The 24,847-nt window shown below is 39.6% G+C and overlaps 1 protein-coding gene across 2 annotated transcripts in view; it reads right to left on the bottom strand.

Annotated features, from left to right (window-relative positions):
* Positions 1 to 6,711: 6,711 nt before the first annotated feature.
* ZNF366 (zinc finger protein 366) overlaps positions 6,712 to 24,847 on the bottom strand; it is a 35,074-nt gene continuing 16,938 nt past the window's right edge. For both annotated transcript variants that reach the window (XM_065861568.2, XM_065861569.2), the window contains exons 3-6: positions 21,606 to 22,933; positions 19,280 to 19,471; positions 13,509 to 13,683; positions 6,712 to 10,964 (exon numbers count right to left, since the gene is read on the bottom strand). In XM_065861568.2, coding sequence (XP_065717640.1) covers positions 10,432 to 10,964; positions 13,509 to 13,683; positions 19,280 to 19,471; positions 21,606 to 22,904 — 2,199 coding nt within the window. In that variant the 5' untranslated portion in view covers positions 22,905 to 22,933 and the 3' untranslated portion in view covers positions 6,712 to 10,431. The remainder of the gene's footprint in view (positions 10,965 to 13,508; positions 13,684 to 19,279; positions 19,472 to 21,605; positions 22,934 to 24,847) is intronic.

Raw genomic sequence — 24,847 nt, 5'->3', positions numbered from 1 at the left:
GTTGATGAATCACGGTCAACCTGTTGTTGACCAGAACTCCCAGGTTCTTCCCTGCAGTGCTGCTTTCCAGCAGGTCCACCCCCAACCTGTACTTGTGCCAGTGGTTATTCCTCCCCAGGTGTAGGACCCTACACTTGCCCTTGTTGAATTTCATCAGGTTCTTCTCTGCCCAGTCCTCCAGCCTGTCCAGGTCTCGCTGAATGGCAGCACAGCCTTCTGGTGTGTCAACCCTTCCTCCCAGCTTGATATCATCAGCAAACTTGCTGAGGGTGCACTCAGTCTCTTCATTCAGGTCATTGATGAACAGATTGAATAAGACTGGACCCACTACTGATCCCTGGTGAACCCCAGTAACTACAGGCTTCGAACCAGACTCTGCACTGTTGATCACAACCCTGTGAGCTCTGCCATCCATCCAGTTAATGATCCATCTCACCGTGCACTCATCCAACCCTCACTTCCTGAACTTGCCTACGAAGATGTTGTGAGAGTGTCAAAAGCCTTGCTTAAGTCAAGATAGACAACATCCACTATTCTGCCCTCATCTACCCAGCCAGCCATACCATAATATTATAGAAGGCTGTCATGTTGGTCAAACGTGATTCCAACTCAGCGAATCCATGTTGACTACTCCTGATAACCTTCTTTTCCTCCACATGCCTGGAGATGACGTCCAGAATGAGTTGTTCCATCACCTTTCAAGGGATGGAGGTAAGGCTGACCGGTCTATAGTTGCCCAGGTCTTCCTTCTTGCCCTTTTTGAAGACTAGAGTGACATTTGCTTTCTTCCAGTCCTCAGGCACCTCTCCTGTTCTCCATGAGCTTTCAAAAATGATGGAGTGTGGCTTACAGTAACATCTGCCAGCTCTGTCAGCACTCATGGATGCATTCCATCTGGGCCCACGGATTTGTGGAGGTCCAGTTTGCCCAAATGATCTCTCATCTGATCTTCCTTGACCAAGATCAAGTCTTCCTTTCTCCAGACTTTCTCTCCTGTCTTTAGAGTCTGGGATTCCTGAGGGCCAGTCTTAGCAATAAAGATGGAAGCAAAGAAGGCATTGAATAACTGCCATCTCTGTATCTTCCATCACCAGGGCACCCTGCTCATTCAGCAGTGGACCTACATTTTCCTCAAATTTCCTCTTGCTGCTGATATACTTGAACAAGTTCTTTTTGTTGTCTTTGACATCCCTGATCAGATTTAACTCCAAGTGGAGCTTGGCGTTCCTCACCACTTCTCTGTGTACACTAACAGCCTCCATTTTGAGAGGAACTCTTTACTCATCCATGCTGGCCTCCTACTCCCTTCACTTGATTTCTTGCCCATAGGGATGCATTGGTCTTGAGCTTGGAGGAAGTGACATTTGAATACTAACCAGATCTCTTGGACCCCCCCTACCTTCTAGAGCTCTAGCCCATGGGGTTCTTCCAAGCAGGACCTTGAGGAGGCCATAGTTCACACTGCTGAAATCCATGGTTGTAATTCTACTTATTGCCCTGCTTCCTCCATGCAGGATCCTGAACTCCACCATCCCATGGTCACTGCATCTGAGGCTGCCCCTAAAATGTGCTGCTACTGAAAGGCACATTTCTTGAAACAATTCCTACCAATTCACAAAGCACGTCAAAATGAGACCCTCCCTCTTACATCCACCCAGACTGAATGTTATGGGAGAAAGTATAAGTGGTTATTCGTGGTAACAGTGATGCACAGATGTAGTGTAGACCCTTTTTGTACACCTTTTGCATCCCTTTCTCCCATCAGTAGGAGGCTGACTCCAGTGCTCCAACTTCACTGTAGGTCACTGGGCAACCCTGACAGCTGTGATGTGGCCACTTCAGCCCTGGGAGCCACTGGGTCCATTTAGATGTTGTCACCCTCTAACATTGTGGGGAAAAGCCTCATGTCTCTTCTCTAAGACTGATTGCAGTGGCTTGAACCCCACAAGACCAAGCTGGAAAGCTTTTGCTTAGTAACCAGTTTGCAAAATGCACCAGCTGGGAAGTACCAGCTGAGCAGACACCTTGATTGGAGAGGTCAGCGCTGCAGGGAGAGGGAGGTGTGGTTGCCCTGACAATCTTGCCTCCAGGCATACTCCTGCATAACTGATTCAGAAAGCAGCGGGCAGACGGTAATGTGAATGTATAAAAACAAAACAAACCAAAATAAACCAAAACAAAAGCCTGCAGAGTAAGGCTTGAAAAGCTACATATTTAGTGAAATGCTTTTGGAGAGATTTCAAGCTTGGATAATGTAGGATAGCTTTCTATTTGCTAGGCAATTATGCTTTGTTTTCATGTTAGCATCATATAAAATCTCTAAAATGTAAGAAATTCTAGGGATGTTTAATACACAAGTTGGAAGGTGTTTAATATTGTTAACAATACTCTTTTTTAAAATTAACCTAGATCTCCAAAATGATTATGCTGTCTTTTCCTACTGCCTTAACTTTTTTTTTTTTTGTATGACTCAGTGATTCTGTTTGTGATTTTAAGGTAAGAAGTTGAAAACAAACAAACAAACAAAAAAAACCCAAAAACCAAAAAACAACAACAACAAAAACAGCAACAAAATGACAACACTGTAACTGCTTGATCTGCAGAAAAGAGAAGGTACCAGATTATTTTTAGCAAAGCGATCTTCGTGCCTTTACAAATATACATTTATGTGACGTAAGCAAGTCCAGGTTCACCAACTGTGCTGCCTTCATGAAGCTGTTGTTTTGTGTAGATGTGAATGGGATGAGACCACCCTTCATATCCTGGCTGGCAGGATTTTATGGTTGCTGTCAATCCAAAGGGATTTTTTTTATATGTGTCTTTGAGAGAACTTTTATATACAAATAGCTCCATTATGTCTATATGGGCATATAGATGAAGAAAAATTGACTGTTGATTCATGATGTATAAAGATAAAAGGAAGACTAACAATCTTTGTCCACTATGAGTGAATCTGCATGTTCCCACTGCCTGCTATTACTCACATGTTCAGTTCATAATCTGAAAAAGTTGAAACTCTGAAACACTGAAATATTTATTTTAAAATGAATCTAAAATTGTTTAAACTTGCATGTTGCTTAGAAGTGAGGATCAATGTGTCACACTCACAGTACTGGCTCTTGCAAATTATACTAAGTGTGCATTGATCTGTCACTATGCTTGCTTGCCTATGACACTGGGGTATTCTTTTTTCTTTCAAGAATTTCATAAGAAAAGGATTGGAATGGCTTTGCACCAGTGATCTCAGAACAGATCACCCTGAACACTTAAGATCCTCTGTAAGCGGATCAATGGTCTATGCACTGGAATCCCAGATCAGAGAAAGCAAAATTGAAAAACAGGAAACATTTTTTTTAATAAAACAAAAAAGCAGAAGTATAAGAAAAAATAATATGATAGTCTGTCACCATATGTCAAAATTGTACTCAAGTAATCATTTCCACTTACTCTCTTCAGTATGCATTATAAGGTCTGCATGAAATTTGGCTCTACATGGAAGCCTAAAAATGCCAAACTAAAGCCATGGAAAAATAAATCTGTAACATGATCACGAGTGTCTGAGGAAGCAGGTGAAACCATCTGCAAGATTGTTAAAGTCCCACAATGAGGCTGTTGGAGCAATGGAAATGAAAAAGCCCTTCATCATCCAACAGAGTATGAGTAGCGGGATGGGTTCATGAAGTGCAGAGGTTGGATCGGCTAATACAATTCAGTTAGAAGGACCGCTGACCTCACTGCTGAAACCAGGCATGTGAGTGGATGTCCTCATCAGGCGTTCACTAGTAATGTGGGTACAGCTATTTCAAATGTATTTGTCCAACAGCTGGATGTTACAGAGAAAGGGTGGAATCAGCAGCATGAACATGGCTCATCCCCTTGACTGAAATCAGGCAAGTTTGCTTAACCTGGGGGCGATATAATTAAAACAGACCAACTGCACTGAAGTGAGTGATGTTTGCAGAATACACTCTCATACGGCATTCTGCTGGTTGACTGTGGGTCAGTTGCCCCTTGTAGAACGGTGGTAACAAGCTCGTGTGAGCTACTTGTTACTGTGATCAACCCCGGATATTTTGGCAGGAAATTCTTCAGGGTAGCATTAGTTTTGCTGGTGTCTAGTTTCAACTGGTTGCTCATGTGAAGTCTGCCTTATAGAATCCTTGCAGAACTTGCAATGTAGTTAATCCCAGTTTAATAAAATCTCTCATTACTGGATAGCTTTTCAATTATTTTTTCCCCCCTTAAGTAAGATTACATTTCTTTCTAAGCTCCATGTGCATGTGCATTTGTCATACTCATAGCATCCTGGGACATCCTGCTCTTGGTGCTGCTCCCATAGACTTCCAAGATAAACTGTAACAGGCACAATCCTGCGGCTAGCTGGAGAACTGATTCTCTCTCCTGGCAAAATGCTTTATACACTGATTTTAAAAAATAATCTTGGCCTGTGAAATAAACAAAAAAGTGTGAAGAGTTAGTGTTTCTAGAAAAGTCCTATAACTTCTAGTAGAAAATTACGAGGTTTGTGAAGAATTAACCAGCTTGCAGAATTCCCTGGCAAGATATCACTCTGTAGTGACAGATATTTTTCAGGGTTTATATCTGTCACTTATCTTGCTAAACTGTATTTCTTTTACAGACATTTCTGTGACACCTTGTCTGTCATCTTTATACTGTTCTGATCTTTATTGACTTTATAATAGCTCTCTGTAAGGTAGAAACACATTTCTTGTTTTCATTCAACTGCATCATTCTTATTTTACTGTGCCCTGTCTTTTAGCAGGCTAATCAGTGTCTCAATCATAATTTATTCTTTAAATATTTTCCATGCAGAACTGTGGGGGTACTTAAGCGCTGAAAAAGCATAGTATAAACAGACAATCCCAGCTCCAAAAACACCAGCCAGCATTCTCCACTGAGGTAAATAGACAGAGGTCTGTTGAACAAAATGTGCTCACACCACAAGAGATTTTTCAATCCAGGAAGCAAGTCACTGAAAGGCAATGGTGTCTGGCTCCATCCAGATAGAATCATTTATATGATTGGACTGAATATACAGTGTTTTTTTAGACAGGGTAAACAGAATGATAGGACACCAGAAGGCTTATTCACAAAGTGGCTGTTCTCTGTTCAGCTCCACTTTGATTGCAGGATGATCAATAGGGAAATTTATGCCGTATGATCCAACACACCATCGTATCATATCTGGGAACAGCACTGCAGTGTTCCTTATTTAGTGTTACATAATTTACAAGTGCTGAAATGACTGACACCCTACATGTGTTTTTACAGCAGATCTTTGCATCATGAACGAGTTGGCAAACACTTCTAGCTGTATCACACTACACAACCATAGAGTGTATTAGAGGGAGAATGGCAAAAGGTTGTTTATGCAGCCTTGTTACTTAAACTAGGATTTTAATCTGCTGAAGGTCTAACACATTGCAACTTGACAATGACTTGCTTTTCTCAGAGGTGTCCCATATCATTTGTATCTATGTTGGATTGTTTTTTCTTTTAATGATTCACTGTTTTTTTGTTGTATCATCCATATTAATTTGGCTGTCTCCACAAAAATGCTTTATATATACCGGGCCTTTCACCGTTTCACTGCAGTCACAGAAAAGCCCCCCTGGAAACATCTGTGAGGCTCTCTTTCTCTTCTACTTAATTTCTGCTTGTTTGAAGACATAAGTGAGCACAGTTCAGTTTTCAACAAAAATGAAAAGGAAAATTGTGAAAAGGACCAAACATATGATTTTCTAAATTACATATTTGTGGCTGGGAAGGGGGAAACTTTGAAATTCACTGATATTGAGTCACATGGGAATGAACTGGGTCACTCCCCAACATATCCGCCCCCTCCCCAAGTAGAAATAGCTTATGATCTTCACAGTCATTGTTACCTGCAATCAAAAAAGAAGGGGAAAAAACAAAACAAAACAAAACAGGAAAGCAAAAAGACTTAGTTCTGTTTCATTTAACCTCTTGCATATGTTTCTAGGTTTTGTATAACCCTTCTTGCACTTTCTACGGTATATACCTCTGAGAATTAGAAACTGAATATCTCTATTTACTTCATTACTTGAAATTTTTATAGCAAACGTTCCAGTTGCTTTCTCTCTGTGGTCATAAACAGCTCAAAATGTTCTCCATGAAGTCTGATGATGCCAATTCCATCAGGAGCTCATTAAAACAAACAAACAAAAAAATCCAAGATTTTCTCATCACTTAAAATTGATGCTTTCCATTAGAAAAAGAAACTCTGAGCCTCTGAGTTCAGAGTCTTCTGCTTATTCCTTAAGTCATAAAGGTATTCCTACTTTCTTAACTTCAATCTTGTAACATGTCTGGTTGTTTATTCCTCTCTTTTTACCTGATGCAGATCTTTGAAACACCTTTATGATGAGGATTACATGCTTCTTTTTTAGGTTGTCTGAGGCTAAATTAACAAATTCCATAATCATTCCAGAGCATTCTGTAAGTCCTCCCTGTGGTCTGTAACAGTAGAGTCTTCTCTCTCTACTTCAGAGAGAAGCCCTTGTCTTCTTGTTACTCCTTCATCATTGCTTTAGGCTTCACTGTACAAACATCACTCTCCAGCGGTGCTGAGTGAAGTATGACTGCATCAGACTAACCCTATCCATTTACTACATAAAATAGCTAGGGTGCTAAGAACTCCAGATCCATTTCAATACAAAGTACAACAGCTTCTCCAGTACATGTTTATTTGCTTAAATTAATACAATACATCATACATGCTTTTACTATTGAGATAGAAAGCCAGAAACCAAACATTCACAGATAGTTGGTCCATTTTTTTGAGTCTGGGCTTTAAATAAGAACCCAGTGTTCTATGTGAAATAAGTATACAGCACATTATGCGCGAAATCTGTTAGGAGTACAAAATGTTAGGTCTGTTACATCTTGTTCAGCTAAGCAGACATGACTTATTTTCAAATCTGTTAATAATTATTAAAAACTTAGTGGAATAATAAATATAGTACTTATATTACTTCTTAACTGTACACTCATAATAGCAGAGCCCAGCAGCACCATATGAAGAGAGAAACTGGAAAACAGCTAGTAGACCAACACAGATCTGTAAAAAGGCAGGTACAGTAGCATTACTTGGTCTTTCCAGTAATTTGTTTTATGGGACACAGCACAGTATAAACTTCTGTTATAATGTTATCACAGTGTTTCATCCGTTGAGTTGCCGAACACCAAGCACCTTGCCTTTGTCTTCAGACTGGAGGCTGCCAGGCAGCCAGAACTTGGGTTCACAAGGACATGGCTGAGTTCTGGTGGCCAGACTCCAATCAGCTTGTTCCAATGCTACTTACAACGTCATTTTCTCAGTAAGTATGTTGTATTTCTTTACCCTCAGATTTTACTAACCTGACTTTTGACTTTTCGTCCACCTACTCTGCTCTGTACAGTATCTTGCTGAATTCTCCGTACTGCCCTTAAAAGGAGAAAAACCCCTGATTTAGCAAACCACATACCTTCACTTGCTCAGACCAACCTATCAATTGGCCAATTTACCTTTCCTCAGCAGGGTTTCTTGTTTGTATGAGTTTGGGAAGCATTTTAGTTGTATGAGTTTGTGGCAACTCTTAATTTGCTCTGATGGTCTCCAAAAGGATGAATTTAGGCTTCATATAGTAACACAGGGAAATTGTATGGATGTGATTTAATGTAGAGGTGGTGGAGACTGGGATTTAATTTCATGTGTTACCACAGGCTGTAAACCCAAACAGCAGAGTTAGATAAATACATTTTTCTCCACAATATAGCAAGAAGGTAGAGAGTCTTAGATTAAGGAGGAGGGGAAAATGGTCTCCCCCAAGGCCCAGGACACAGGCAATGTCTCTACAGGACTTCTGGGTCCCTATTCAAAGCAAAACAAGGAAGCTAATCCCTAGAAAATAAGGAATGGGAAATAACTTCATTATGCGAGCAAATTTCTTTAAAGCATTTTCAAAGCTATTAAAAAGCAAAGGCTGTTACTGTCTGTTCCCAAAACGGTGCCAATGTAAATAGCTTGAAAATAACTTATGTTTGAAAAGCAAGGTGCTTCACAATGAAGGCTGTTATTTCACTTTTAATTTGTCCCTTGAGGACTCTTTGTAGCAAGTCTCTTAGACCCAGCTGCACTATGTTCTGCAGTATGGAGGATTATCATCTCCTGATCTCTTTGACTGCGTCACTTGACACTGTCTCCTTATCACAGTAATAGTCTTGTTTGCAATTCCTCTGATTGGTGACTTACAGTTTTAAAGCAGTTCTTTACTACTTTAACACGAATTACCCTTGGGTGCTTGTGAATTAGCTTAGTGTGACTATGGGACTGGGCACAGTCTCAAGGTCTCATTATAATGGAATATTCTCTGCTTTCTAGGAAGAATGCAAGAAAAGGGATTCACACTACGAATTATTCCCAAATAGCATTGCCATTCTGGGCACCTCTACTCCTTTCCACCTGCGTGTATGTGGTTGGCTTTTGCTCCAATGAGAAGTGGGGATGTAGAAGTGGATAACTTGGATGCAGTGAAGGTGTGATTGAAAGTGGGTTAAATATTCAGATGAACCAGGCCTGTTTGCAGTGATTTCCTTTCCTGAGGACATGTCTGGCACTTTCCCTTTCATATGCCTAGAGTGCAGTTGATATGTAATAATTCATCTCTTTCATGATAAGGATTGTCGGGCTATCTCATAATACTCTCCAAGACAAGAGGGTTTTGCAATGGAAGGGCTGTATGCCTTTCTGCTTTACCCACCACAGAAATGAAGAGACTTGCTAAGTTCAACTAATCTACATGATCACCATCACAGAAATTGCAACCAGGTTCCTGATTCCTTGCTTATTCCTGTGATCATAGGAACTAATATGGCTGCAGAGGTGGAGGGGAGTGATTTTGAATAGTGCATAACTGGAAACTACACCACCTTGAGAGAGATGTTTCTAAGAGTCAGTGGCTCCAAGGTCTTGGCTGTCCATGTTCTCAAATAGGAGGTTTTAACTGTCAGAGACAACATATTGACAAGAAAGTAACCAGAGGATTTGTTACTCTTTCTAAGAGACAATCTCCTAGACCACGCTGAATTTCTACCTGACCATTTCCCCTCTAGAAAGACTGCAGTCATATACATCACTCTGAAAATGTTCTGATTCTTCTGCTTGTCCACAATGTCTTCCTTGAAAGAAAAATGCCTGCTTTTTCAAGAGTAGTTATATTGCAGCAGAAGCAAGGAAGTTGAACGTATATGATAAAAGTTAATTACTGACAAAAAATAAAACATGGCTATGTACCTCTGAAATACACCTTATTTTTAAAGAAATCATTAATTCTAGGCCTAAAGTGACCTACATTCCACTTCAATTTAATATCCCCTTTTTATTTAAAAATAAGTATATACATCAGCTGTAGAGTTAATTACATTTAGAAGTCACCTGTACATTACAGATTCTTTTATCAACAGCTTTTTCTGCTCTTTATTCAGAATCTTTATTATGTCATGTTTGAGCCCTGAAAAATGAAACCACCTTCTGCAACCTCAGTTTTATATGATAAATATGATAAAACCCATTTTTATATGATGAATAAGGCTGCTGCACTGTGAACGTTGATTAACTGGTAGGTGTGAGAATCATTAATTCTGTAAGGTGAGTGGTTTCTTATAATGGCAGAGAGCTGCAACTACTTGGTTCTAGCCTTTGCAAGCCATAAGTATATGACTACACTTAATTATAACTTGCTATATATATATTGAGCATAATAGCAAGGTATTTCAAATCAAGAACTTGGAAGGTAAGTGAAGAAGATGGTAATATTTGGAAATGATGTACCATATATAGGGTTTTTAACCTTTTCAATTGTGTTGTCGGAATGACATAGGACTAATTAAACGACTTATTAAATCCTTATCCCCTTATAAGCAACGATATGGTGTGGGGCTGTTAGTTCTGAGAGTGACAGCACTTTCACGCACACCGTGTTTAATAGTACTCTTGTTTATACTGTGAAATACTTAGTATTTTCAGATTTTTTTTGAGATGCATGGTTAGAAGTGTTCATATATATTTAGCCAGATAATAAATCAAATGCTAAATTATGTTTTTTGATAATTGAACAATTGTGTATAAGTCTTTGCCACCCCAATAAAGCAAAATAAACTTCTACACCCACTCCATAGTCTGCTTATACATCAAACGGATAAGTATAAAAATGTTATTGCTCAGTATCTGTTGCATTTCTTGGTGACCTTGGACTGCTTCGTTCTTTTCATGTACATGGTCTACCTTAAGTTACTTTTGTTAATTTGGCTTGTTTGTTGCTAAAGAATGCTACAAACTTCCAGGCTTTGGTAAATCACAGTTCATGTTAAAAGTTATCCCCATTTTCCAGCTTTTAAAAAATGTTCATTTTAAATGCCTATAAGCATTGTTTGTTTTTCCATTTTTCTTTCCAGCAATTCTTTCAAACTCTTGTTCCTGTGCTTGAAATACAAGTAATCAGAGAGAGAGTGGCCAACTCTAGCCTTTTCAAAGGATCTAAAGCTGAGGTGTTCTTTGTTGTTTGCAAACTCTCTCTCTCCTTGGCTCTCCTGTCTGTCTGAATTTCCTATTCTCTTCTCCAGTCCTCCCTCATTTAGCACTTCTTCCTTTTCATTGCAGTAGGACTCTCTCAAGTCCTTCATCATGCACACAGGTTTGCCAGACAGATCTTGAGCCATGTACAGCTTGTTGTCATGGTGGTACATGCCAGGGCTGTAGCGCTCTGCCTCGTAGCAGTTGTCTTCCTCTTCCTCTGGGCATGAGCTTCCCTTGGCACTCTCGCCATCTGAATGAAACGAGATTCCTTTCCCTTGTCTTTTCTGGGAAAGATCAAAAGGCTCTTCCTGTTCCAAGTTTCTCAAGACATTTGTCTGGGACGCAGCAATTCTTCCTCTTCCAAAACCTTGTAGTGATTTGAGGTGGGGGGAGAAAAGGAACAGTTTACATATGGGAAATATTACTACGTGATATATGGTCAAAAAACAAAATGTGAGGCAGCTTTCTATCTAGTATTTTACATTTATCTTCCACCCAGCTATCTACAAGCACTTTTCTGTTTGCATTTCTCCTTTGAGATGCTGTTAAAAGAAGTACTATTGTATACACAGCACAGCCAGGTCAGGATACACAAAACACGGTGCTGTACATGCCAGACACTTGATGAGAGAGCTAGAAATAAAGGTGAAGTGACCTGGCCTCTTGTAAACTATTTTTGCCACCAAACCTACCCACTTCTCCCTTCCTATTTTTTTTTACATAGACAATTTGTTCTAAAGTGTAACAGCCCCAAATCAAAGTCTTTGGTTTTTTACTTCTTTTTTTGTTTGTTTTCCAGAACGGTGGAAGACGTGTTAATGTGTTTGTTCTGTGGACACTCTGGTTCAAAGTTACTACCATAAAAATGAAAATATGATCATATCTCAGCAGTCTATGAACTTCACTCTCCTTAATTTTTCCTCTGTCATCCACTGAGAAGCCACTCATGCCACTGAAAACGTAGATAGTGCTTCAGCTTAAGGATATCATTACAAAGAAATGAAGATTTTGAGTGGTGCGGTGTAAGTCTGAGTGTAGTCCTGGATCTGGTTTGTCTTTGTATTTGTCACAGCGTCTCCTCCCTGTTTGTCTTGCTGGAAAAACCCAGAAGTTACCCAGGAGACATGTGTGGACTCAGATGTGCTCTGAGCATCCGGATGCACAGAAGGCTCAGACTCTGCAGGCACAGTCTCTCTTAATTAAAAGAAAGGTGACAGTACTGGGGTATGGATTTCACCGAGTAGCAAAAATCTATCTAAGTCAGTATTTTACTTGCTTTGGTTCGGTTTAGGGTTGTTGGGTTTTTTTGGTTTTTTTTTCCTCTCAGTAACTGAACACATTTTCTGCAGAATTTATACAGTCTCACTAGATATGGATGCTACTTTGAAACAGCCTGTGTTTGTTAAAATGGTTGATGAGCAGGTGGCAGCCCTTACAAATTGTCTTGTGTCTGATAAGCCTCAAGGGCTGAAGAATCTCTCAACACTGAAAAGCTCTTAGGCTGCCTTCAATTACAAGTAATCATGTACTAGCATGGTGCTGTAGGAGATTTACAGAAGAAAAAACCCATTTATTAATATTTTCAAATTTTATGGTGAATGTCATTACAGTATATGTTTTACACACATGCTAGGCTGCTCTGAAGTCCAAATTTGAGGAACACCAAGAAATCTTACCCATGAAAGTGTTATTTATCCAGAAATTCTTAACAAACCAAATATCTTGGATACTCAAACTCTCAAAACAATCCTCCCTAATTACCCCACTTCTTTAGATGGCATTGGCATGTGTGCATAGAAGAGGCTGACTTTAGACAGTGCGTGTAGTAGATGGAAGATAGGAAGTGCTTTGCAGGATAGCCTGAGTAGTCAAAAATACATATAAGGAGGGAACATCTTCGCCTGTCCACATGTTTCTCTGTAAACAAGGTCTTGAGCCTATGACCTTTGTCTGAAATCAGCTATGTCAATATGGTACAGAGTAACTGTATCTTGAGCAGAAAGGCTCCTGGCCATAGAGCCATTCAGCTTTCCATTTCCATTCCAGACATATCCATTAACCAGTGAGCAAGACCTGAGAAATCTACGTGTTTTGCTTCTATCAGCTTTGAATGGATTTATGTTCTACCCTCACGTTATGAACCATTGGCATGCACCTCAAACATGAGAAAAAAATACAAACTCCTAACCAGAGGTTCCTGAGAAAAAATGTCTGCTTGTCCATGGCTGCTAGGTTGTGGCCTGTCAGCATCTGGGAATCAAGCCCCCTGAAACTGTAATATTTATTGAAAAATAATGTAGCTACACCCTCAGTCAGGAAGATAATGTCATACAATTATTCCTCTGGCCAACTACATGTGCCACAGCCTCACTAAGGCTTAGTCTCCTCCTGCTTCCTCTTCTTTGTGTCTCAGGGGTACCCAGAGGCTGGAAGAAGCTTTGCAGTGTTGTGGATCTTGTTATTGTTCCATCTCCCACAGTGATGGAGACAGGGAGCCATGGGCTGCATACAAAAATAACGGGTATAACTTGATAAATCCTCTACTCTCACACTACTGACTGTATTCTCCCTAACACCTGACAACAACAACTTGGTGTGCTAAAATTATTTCCTGTGTACTCATAAATACTGTCTCATTCTGTCTCCATCTACTACTGCATCTCAGTCTGTAGCCCTGAGTCACCAGATATCTGGTCTGAAAGGTCTCTGAGGCAAATGGGGATCTCTGTCTCGCAGCACTAGAGTAATACAGATAGTTAATAACAACATCCCAGGCTTATAGGATACAATTTCTTCCAATAGCATTGGATTTATGGTACAAGACTGTATATCTGTGGTATAAAGCTCGCTCGGGTTTACTGATGAGCACATTCAAGCTTCTCAGAGTATGACTTTGCTGAAAAAATATTACCTTGAGAATGAAATCCTCTTTCCATGACTCCATGTTTGACTTTCATGTGCCTTGTTAGGTTCCCCTTCAAGGTGAATTTGCTGGGACAGTAGAGACACTTGAAAGGCTTACTGTCCGAGTGCAAGTGCATGTGTCCCATTAAATTGTGCATTCTATTAAATTCTTTTCCACACAGCTGTCAAAAACAATAAAAATGAAAATTATTAGTTTAGGTACTTCCAAGGACAATAGTTTAGAGGGAAACAGAACTTACTCTTCTCAACTCAAGCCCTGCCAGTTTATGACTGCAATCTGTTTTTCAAAGACATAGGTAAAAATTCTACAGACAGGAATATGTGGTTGAATTTGGTCTACCAAGGGCCTTCTGCACTGCTGCGTTTTTTTTTTACATTTAGTGACTAGGACAGACATACAGTCAAGGATTCTCAAAAATCAGGGAATGTTGTTGTAAGGAGGGGAGAGGCTTAAGTGAGTAACATGGAAGGCTCGAAGTATGACTTTCTGCCCTGGTGAACCCTTTCATTTGTAGTTTATAAATCTAATCTTTAATCAAGAACAATGAGAGGCAGAGATGGAGATACAAAATAAAACCAATGAAGGTTTCTGTGAAACAGACAAGCAGAATACTACCTCCCCTTAAGTGCAAATGAAATTGCTGCACATTTTCCTTAAAGCTAGGAAAAGCAATTCCTTTTTTTTCTGTGTTTATTACTCCCCCATTTTTCTCTGATCCTTTTATCTTTTGGTTTACTGACTTCTGTGTTTCAGTGTCTCTGGTGAGTAAGCTGGAATTTAAACAGTCATGGAGCCACAGGAATGACTCAGCTTTCCCTGAAGCTGTTCCTGCCAGCTCCAGCCATTGATCATGCTGTTTTCCCTTTGATGAAACAATAAGGGTTTTTTTTCATTGCTGTTGTTTATCTAGATGAGTCCTTTTGTAGTCTGGTCTCTTATAAATCAAACGTATTCTCAAGACATGAGAGTTTGACATCACTATTACAAGTTTCTGGTCTTACTTGTCTACTAGTCTTTCCTTATCAGAATTTACAATTTTATTCACATTCAAGTGACCTTTTCCACTCTCTGCAAACTTCTGTGTTTGCTTTCTACTTAATCACTTTTTTGTTTGTTTGTTTTTGTTTCATTTGAAATGCTTTTAGACAAATACTTCTACTATCAGAATTTTTTTTTTTTTTAATTGTTATTAGTATATGAGTCAGAATTACCGTTACCGAGTAACCAAAACTTATATCAAGCAGTGTACTCATCTAGGAGAAAATTATTAAAAAACAGTTACTGAGTATCCACCGAATTTTTGGTCTAATCTGACTTCTGATTTTTTTTTTTTTTTAAGTTTTAGTAACACAGAAGGTCTGCGACAGTACTTTTTGATTCGTATTCACAAAGCCATCACTCAGACTATCTGCATGATATGTAGGTAGTGGAAAATAAATGTAATTCATGAATATAAAAATTTTCAGCTGTATTGTTCTTAAATAAGAACTGGAACTGAGTCAATGATGCAAAAAGAAAAAATCTGAAAATATTAACTTGCTTTTAAAATCGTGTTTACTTCAGCTGCATTAGTTCTCTTCTGTGATTTTCTCTGCAATTTTGCTAAAAGGAGCATTCTAGTAAATAAATTTATCAGTAAAGTGTTGACTGAGAAAGTGGAAAGAAAAAAAAATAGACACTGAAAATGAGTTATTCGTTTGTAAAAGTAAGATGTTCCATCCACATAGGAAAGAGGAGTCTCTCCTTTGCATTCAAAGAAAGCTAATATGCTAGGTGACTTATATTTCATTAAATGATTACACCGAAAAAACACTCGGAAAGTGCTGGGAGGAAACAAAGAGAAGCAGCACTGATGAGCACAGAAAATTTGCTGGGAAGAACAGCAGCAGGAACAATCTATGATGTGCCGATATTCCTCTGGCTACAAGAATGCCGATAACAATATCTCTCTAATATCTTTTGTTAGAAGGTTTCTGGTTATCTGCTTGTATTGTGGCTGACCTGTGCTCTTACTGGTTTTTGCTTTCTGATGGCTACGTCTTTGCTTCTCTGTCTAAACTGATGATCAAGGAAAGTCAGGTTGAACAGGTGAATGACTAGATTACTTCATGCAAATCTATATCTTCATAAGCTATTGAATATTACAACACATCTAGTAGGAACATCTATGGTTTTTTGTCAAGGCAATATTTATTTATCTTTCTTCATAATAAAAAGACAGGAGACTTCATAAAGGATAGCACCTTATAGCATAACAGATTCATGTCTCTGAATAAAGGGGGTAGGTTTTCCATTTCCCAGAATAATGCACAGTCTTATGGATGTGTAATGTGTTCCTGTCCTGAAATCTCTGGGGACATGAGGAAATGGTACCAGAGTGGAGAGGTGTGGCAGGAAAACAAAAGAAATGCAGATATGAAAATTGTTTTTCAGAACGATGGCTCTGTGGCATGGTCTCTGGATAACCTATCCTTTTCAAAAGACACAAGATGACTTCCAGATGAATGTCCATGATCCAGAAGGCTAAGGGAGCAAGTTTTGGGCTCACATGCTGGAAGACACGAATTCAGAACTATCTGGAGTTTAGGGTTAGTACTCAAACAACAGTCTGAATCTTCAGACCAAATTAGGAAGGTGTGCAAGATTTTCCTGCTGTGTGACAGGGCAGGGGTGTGAGCAGAGTGTGAAAGATGACCCTGAGCCAGTTGCCTGGGAGGGAACTCCAGCAGAAGTCACCACAGAGCACCCTAACACTCAGGGAGATGCAAAGTTCATGCAAGAGATCTTGGGATAGCAACAACGGTACGGCTCACTTGTGGACCTTTCCTTAGGCTGTCTACTTTAGACAAAATAAAATTCAAGCCCTGCAGAGAAAGACTTCAGATACAAGTCTGCTGAACATGCATCATTGTGCTGGCTGGTGAACTGGACTTCAGTAGAGTTTACTAGAAAATCTCAATTAGTTCAATGCTAGATTTTGTCTTCCTAAGCCGCCACATGAATTGTCTCCCTTCTAGATTTGTCTGTGTGTTCTGTTTCTTCCCAAAGTGAGAGGTAACTCATGTTTTCTTTGGTTTTGACTTCTGTTGTGAACCCATGATTTCAGATGGGAGAAAAAATGGAGTTCAAAACACATACTGCAAAGTGTATTTTACGTTCTTTGTTGGAGGTCTGAGACATTACTGACTGCAGCACTAAAAGCAGCTAAATTTCATAGAAGATTTCTCTGTGAATCAGAATTAGCACTATCGTACCAGCTGGTGCAACTCTTTCAGAACTCTTCAGTGTATTTTTATGGGGTTTTTTTTAAACAGAAATAGACAGGGCAGCACAGGCTCAGGCCTTTAAAAGTTAAAGAGAAATTCACTCTTCAGTGAAAAATGAAACACAGACCCAGGCTGCAGCTGGATAAGGAAACAGAAGGGACAACTATTTGCTGCTCCCTCACTTCAGATAGTCTGTGCTTAGTTGTGATTAGACACATAGGAAAGCCTCATGTTTTCTTTTGCTGTGAGAAAAAGGTAAAAAAACCATTTCATGTGGTGAAATATAAAGGCTACCGCTGTGCTCTCTTTTGCTTGCATTCTTCTTTTATTTTTTTTTTCTTCATAAGAAGGGTGTTCCTTTCCTCAAAGAGAGAGGGAGAGGGAGAAAGACTGTAAACTGTCCAAAAGGACCGTGAGAAAACAGGAAGCTTTGAAAAGTACAAGAGAAAGCAAGATGAAATCTATTTGCAGGCGGTTCCCCGGGGGACATGTGAGCCATTGTTAAGCAGCCTGTTCATACAGCTATATCCTTCCTTCTGCTGAGGAGGAGCTTGGTGCCAAAAGGCTGCTATCTGGTCATTGCCTTAACCCTCTGAATGCCAGCCAGAAATACTTGCTCGAGTCTTTGAAGGGCTCAGCCAGAGGAGCAAGGGATGTTCCTAACACCGAAGAGCAATTCTTTATTCTCCCGTTTCTTATTGTTACAGGTCTCCACTTTGTTCAGGGGCATTGGTGTTGATTCATACACCTTCAGGCACAGAGAAACCAGTTCACTATGCTTGCTTGTTTCTTTCTTCCTAGGAACACCGGTGGGGACAGAGAATTTAAAAAAAAAAAAAAAAAAAAAGTAAGAAAAACAGGTGTTCCTGTAGAGTTTTTGTTACTGGTTGGAGAACATACCGGTGGTACACCAGTTCCTGGCTCACATTATTGCCTTCTCAAAGTTTTAACAGTTCATCATCATCAATCCCTAACCTGAACATAAACTTCCAGCCAAGTGACACATATCTCAAAAACAGTGTGGGTTCAAACACTCCATCCAGTACAGCTGATAAAACAACTGAGTTTCTTTTCTGAAATTTGAGGGATCAGAGAAGGATGCTGACCAAACGGGAACAAGAAGACAGGTTTTCAGTTGTTCTCAAAGTATGACTGTCTCCAGCAGACTTGACATGGAACTACATAAGTATTTCAGTGACAAAAGCTATTTTATCAGCATAGAATAACATAAGTTCTAGTATACAAAACAACATTTTAATAGGACATAAATTTAAAAGAAACAAAGTGCTGAAGTTGAAAGGCTTTGCTGTTATTTTTTCAAAGTTAAATTCTCCAAAGTTATCGAAGTAAAATGAGGAAGGACGAAAGATTCATTTTTACATTTTCATATTAGAATTATCACTGAATGCCATATTTTCCTGTGACATTTTTCAAGTGAAAATAATTCCATTTAGGATTTTTCATCCAGCTCTGCTTCGCAGTGGAACACTCCTTTTAAGAAGATACTTAATTCTGTAAAGATGTTGGATGAAAGAGTTCTAGAAATTGCTTCCAGATCAATCTTCAGTTACTTAGGCATAAACTAGGAGTATGGTTCACTCTATATTTATAGCCCTCTTAAAGCAGATCAAAGTGGGAATAAAACCTACAACCTCTGACTTTACGAGGTATGACTACACTGATGAAACAGATAGGCAGCAAAACAAACAGATGTAGTGTCCAATACTGAGTAAGAATATAAACATGAATAATTCATGAAGAATATATTAGAGATGAGCACTGTCAAGAAAGCCAAAGCCTCAAAAGTTTATGGGGAGTGGAGAGAAGAGAGAATGGAAAGGGAATGTCATCCTCCAATGTGCTGGAGGGAGGCAGTAAACTAGAATTCCCACAGGATTCTAAAAAGGCCAGATGGTCTCAGAGGCTGTTTTGTTAGGATACTGATGTCCTGCTCTGCATTTCAGTCTGGTAATTACATTTGGCCCATTCAAATATCTTCTGCAGTTGTAGTTTCCTGTGGCTTTCTTTGAGTCCTTCCTTGAACTGTTACATAGCATCACTGTATGAAATCATAGCTGCTGCTTTGCCATGGTTCTCAGTGGGGTACATGACTTGATGTTTTTAGTCAGTGTTTCAAGCTGTTAAACACTTAGACTTCTGTTTGGATGGCTGTACTAAGCAAATGTCAGGTATGTGTATTGTACTCAAACTGCAATGGTATCCAAATGCTCACAAACGGAAAAAATATTTTGAGGTGAAATTTACCAACATTGAAGGGGAAGAAGTAAACCACAGATATTTACCTCCATTATTTTGTGCTGCCTAAGCAGAACCTGGACCACAAAATGAAACCAGACTACTTTATGCTAGTATAAATGCAGCTGTAGTATGTGTTAGGAAGTCTTGTTTTTCTAGTTCTGTCATATTGCAAGATGATGACTTCACAGAAATATCCAGTGGGTAAACATCTCTGCCACCAAATGCACTTACCTTGCACTTAAAGGGTTTGACATCAGAGTGAACAATCATGTGGGCCTTGAGAGTCTGCTTTTGTACAAAACTCTTGAAGCACAAATGGCACTGATAGGCTCTGATATTGGTGTGGATCAGGACATGTCGCTTCATGTTGGCCAGCAGAGTAAATTCCCGGCCACAAATTCCACATTTGTGCTCTTTCACACCCTGCAAGAAAATTTTAAAAAATCAGAAAATTCTATAGATGGAAATTTTCCTAGATCATTTCATTTTCAGTATCGAAATCTATGAATTATTTATTCTGCATTAGCAAAGCGGGCAATAAATTATTCCACTTCTAACATCATTTGCTCAAGTAATAGATACCTAAGTATTTTTCTCCTAGCAAATTCTTGTAAGAGTCTGAGAAGCAAAGAAGGAAAAGAATGTGTAAGCTTACTGAAATAATTAGATTTGTTTCCATCAGTATGATGTTTACAAATCAATGAGACATAATAGCAGAGCTTCTCTGTCCTGCTTTGCTGCTTATGTAAAGTATTGGCCAAATGTGTACACTTATTGACCAAGAACAAAAGCTAACATATAAGAGACTAAAGTAGTGTTTGCCTGTGGTAACTGAACAGTCATTGGCTTCTAAAAAAAGGCATAGCTACAGAAAATGATCTGAAATAACCAAGCAGTAGTCAAGCCGTGTCACCAAGTAAGGATGTACATATTACATTCAAAGACTAAAAACTGTTTACTCTTAGTGGGACTTGCACTGACCCTAACGGAGCAACATCATTTTATCTCATGTTTACAGAGCATTTCTAGCACCTTTTATGCCATCCAGCCAATATACTACTACATAATTCAATATCTTGGGTCACAGCCATGTGGCCTACCTAACAGCTCCTCAAAAAGTCATTTGGATGCTATGAAAATAATTGAATTTACCACTAAACACTCTAAGAGTTTCAGTATAACTTGCTGAAGATAATGGGAATTTCCTAGTGAAGTGCCAAGAGCTATTACTCCTCCTACAGACCACCATTACACAGAAGACTTGAAACAATATCTACTTTTTAACAGTCAGAAGTATTCACAGCTGATTTCAAAGGAAAAACTGAGAAGACCAACAGCAACTCAAAGTGTCTGCCTATCTGATGTGAAGCTGCATTTGGGCAGCTAAGTGCTGTTAGATATGTTCGCAGCTGAATCCACCTGCAGCTGTGGACAAAGAAGCAGAAGCACTCTGAAGGCCCAGGGGCATTGCACTTCCTGTAACAAAAAAACTACCAAGTCTTAAATTAGTAGAGTTTTTGCACGGTAAATCCAAAGCCCAGGGAATCTCCAGAAAGAGCAGAAATCATAATCTTGTAATAGAGAAGAAAAAGCAAATGTGGAAGTGAAGATTGTTGATTTTTATAAGAAAATGTGTCTAAAATACCAAAATGCTGTGACTTTCTGTATTTTTAATGTTTTTTGTATAAAAGCCAAAACTCAAGTGTTAAAGGAAAAAATATGCAAAAATTGGAAGCAAATATTTATAAAAATGTGTGGGGTTTTGTAAAGGCAGATAAACTAGTTTTAGACATTCTTGAATGGAGTAGTTACATTTTTTCTATTTTTGAAAGTGGTCTTTGTGGATGTGTTCCAAAGCCCTCTCCTAGCCTACAATGACTCTGCTGTCATTGCTGTCAGCAGTGGCAAGACTGCCACTTGATATGAATTGGCTGGGGTAAAGGTCCTGCTTGTCCAATTTTATTAACTGGAATTCTGAATAACTTAGGCATGAAGGGAAATTTTTATTATGTTTTTTTTTTGGTTGGTTGGTTGGGTTTTTTCACCTAAATGTCACATCATAATGATTCTTGAAAATCAGATGAGTAATATATATTTTCTTTTGCTGCATATGTACAACCTATCACAAATCCACCTACTTCCCAGTTGAGGGAGAAAAAACATACATCTGTTTTTCAGTAGAAAATTTCTGTTAAAATTTTGGGGCTGTTACACAGCTCTACAAAATTATGTTATGCTACAGAAGGTCACCCTGAAAATAAAACCCAGAAATGGAGAGATGTAAATACAGTTTTGGGAAGCAATACAGGTGGTTTAATTGTACTCCTGTTTTTGTATGTATTTTCTTAAGCCTGACTAAGATACCTAGCTTCTACTATTGCCAGTGCTGCTGGGGTTTTTACTCTGCATAAAACTCTCCAGATGGCAAAGGGCCAGCATGAGGGTCTGTAGACTAATTACCTTCTTTCCAAGGAGATACATTGGTGTATCTTTCGTGGCCTGCAATTCCCACACTACCTTCTGATGCAAGGTGAGAGCGCAACCCGTGCTGGCTTACCTTGTGAGTTAGGGAGTGTTGTTTGAGATGGTGGGGCTGCACAAACTCCATGCCACATTCGGTGCAGATGTACGGGCGGATGTCTTTGTGCTTCATCATGTGGTTTTGCAACTGGCTCGGGTACTGGAAGGTCTTATCACATTCGGTGCAATTGTACTGTATAGGGCCACGGTGGGTTGTTAAGTGCCTCTTCAGCTGGGCCAGGGTTGGGAAGTCCAGACCACACTCCACACAGATGTTTTCTCGGCCACTCTCATGCTTAGATTCATGTGCCTTCAGCTCACTGGGGTAGGCAAAACCTCTGCCGCAGATCCTGCAGTTGTAAGGCTTGATGTCACTGTGTTGCATCATGTGCCTCTTAAGGTGACTGGTTTGAGTGAAAGCTTTGTGGCACACCTGGCACTTATGTGGCCGGGTGCCCTGGTGTGTCAACATATGTGTGTGCAAGTGGCTCAGCTGCTTGAAAAGCTTGCCACATCGGGTGCAAGCATGTGGCTTAATGCCGCTGTGCCCCAAGATATGGGTGACCAAATTGTACTTGGATGTATAGGACTTCTCACACATGGGACATTGCCAGCGTTTCTGTTCACCACCCACATCAACATAGTAGCTGTCATCTATCTGAAGGTTGACATCTACTCTCTCCACTTTCTGTTTATTTTCACCACTTTCTCTTACTTCAGCCCTCCTGAAGGGTGGGTCTGGAGGTCTTTTCGTTTGAATGGGGTTCCTAAAATGAAAGTTGGGTGGCACAATAAAAGGAAACATTAAGCCAGGGTGGACTTTAGGGTAGTAAGAGTAAGGAGCCTGCATGAATGCTGGGCTACTTGGCCATGCTGTGTTAGGTTTCACTGGTTCTTGCTTAATGGGCTTGGCTCCAAAGTGCTCCAAACTTCTGTAGAACTGGAAACCAAAGTTGCAGAGGTCAATCATCTGGGAACTGTACTTGGGTTGTGCTGGCTGTTGGAACATCAAGGGGAGACCGGAAGAGCCTATGTCACTCTGATCTTCAGATCTGTCTGGTGGTGATGATGAACCCTCAAGAGCAATAGAAGGAGGCATTTTTGTTGGCATGCTCTTGCGTTTCCGAGACCCTCCTTCCAAGGACCCCTGGAAAGTTTCCATGTCTCCAAAAGGAGGAGGGCCATAGCGGAAATGTGAGAGGTGTGGTCTGAATTCTTCACCAAATTGAGTTGTTCTGTGTGGCTTCATAACAGGGCTTAGCGGCTGTAGGCAGTGGGAGAAGGGAGAGGCTCGGGTGCTGTCCGTGTTAAAACTTGTTTCTTCATTCTTCATCATGTTTCTTTTTTTCTTTGTTGCTCAAATTCCTTAAAACAAACAAAATCCCAAATCTCTTTATTTCTTCCTGTTCTCCTGGGTTTAACATTTTATTGCCTATATTATTGGTTTGGAAGTTATGTTTTTTAACTAAATGCAACTAAGGACATCTTTGGGCCATATATGAGAGAGGCATTATGAAGCAGAATTAAATTGGTTCACAGAGAAGAAAGAAGCTTTGGTCTTCCTGTGGTAGAATTGGTGGTTTAAATCAAGTCTGACCCATACAACACCTTTGCAACAACACAAACACACTGTGCCACGAAACACTACTTCACGGATGAATCTGTACGGCAACGTTTCTGTTTAATTTAATTCAGTCAGGCTGTTTGTGGGCAAAATCCTGTCCTTGCCTGTGCATGCGCAGGCTCTAGAAATTGGCGGTGCATCTAAAGGATATGGCAATACAAACAATAATGTGCACATTTATTATGGTTGTGACATGAAAATTCAAAGCCAAAAAATGTTAAATGTCTTTTCATCATTAACATGTGTGACTGTGAGAGAAAACAATGGCCAAGTGATCTAAGGACACTGTGTACCATCAGGTTTTGCGCCGGGTTTCCTGGCTTCTCTCACTTTGTATTGTAATAAGAAGGCGGAGATTAATTTATTTTCTTTGTTTTTATCCCAGAGATATTTACCTGGCAGATTTGGGGGAGGAAAGACCTTTGACAACTCTCCAAATCACATTCAGTTTTACAGACTGCATCTGTGTTTTTTTTCGTTTTTATTCTAAACGGGGGGATAAAACCCTCACTGTAAAACTGGAGCCTTTCTAGTGGTACAGTATGACAAGGCTGATCATACAGGGAACTTCTGAATTTGGGGTTCATCTAAAGTGTTTGTTGTGAATTTTGATTCAAATTATGCTGCTACCTTTTGCCTTGGCTCTCTAAGGATGCACTTATCTGACCGTGTGTGTTGGTTTGTGTACATGCATGTATCCAACCAGGCAGAAGTTGGGTTGGAAAACTAGCCATATTTTCCCTCTGTCACCTGCAATATGTTGAAGCTATTTATAACACCATTCTTGGAAATGCTAGGTGGAGAGCATGAAGGTGGTTAGAGCACTAAAGACACTCCTGTTTCTTTTTCTCAGGAAGTTCTGTGCTGGATAAACCTGCTTCTAAAGATAGATAAAGACACATCTCTGCGACCTAGTTAGTCTGTGGACAAGAAAAAGCATCTTAAAAACCTGCTTGCAAACAGTTTACTTCCTTCTAACTGGGCAGATTGTGGAATTATCTTTGAGATACTGCGTGAAGCCAAAGGCTCAGTGACCAAACTTTAAGATGGAAAATTTAGACAAAGGAATCAATCAATGCCTAAAGGAGGAGTAGTAATTGAAGTAAAAATTTTAGGATCTCTGATATGACGGTTCAAAAACCACCTGTGATAGTGGAAAAGCCTAAAAAAATCACTTGAAATGGGGACAAATATTGAATAACGAAGCCAGGATATGACTTTCAGTACCTAGCTCTCTGATGGTAATAGCGTACACATATATACACACTAAACTTAGATATTATATTTCTGTGTGTGTGTATGTATATATATGGGATATATATGAGTGTGTTCAATCAGAGTGGATTATTCAGGAGTATTCATTCTGCTGTGTTTCTTTGTCAGCCTAGCTCCCTAGGCAAAATAAGGAACAGTTAGACTTTTAAGACTCTTTGGGTAAAAAAGCTTGACTTATTAAAAAGGGAGAAGGGGAAGAGAATCCTCTGACTAACAAAAAATACTCTGCTTCTTTCCAAAAGGGAAAATGTTGTGGTTTTTTTCAAAATTCTTTTTAAGCAAAGCTAAACTCATACAATTTGAACATAAAATGTGCCTGTAGACCAAAATCTTGCATTCAAAGTACAGGCCTGTCCCTCAAATATCTTTCATCTTGTGCA

This window comes from Patagioenas fasciata, chromosome Z (assembly GCF_037038585.1).
Source record: "Patagioenas fasciata isolate bPatFas1 chromosome Z, bPatFas1.hap1, whole genome shotgun sequence".
NCBI classification, from domain to species: Eukaryota; Metazoa; Chordata; class Aves; order Columbiformes; family Columbidae; genus Patagioenas; species Patagioenas fasciata.
Note: the sequence above shows the minus strand (reverse complement) of the source record. Positions and strands in the feature narration are given on the sequence as shown.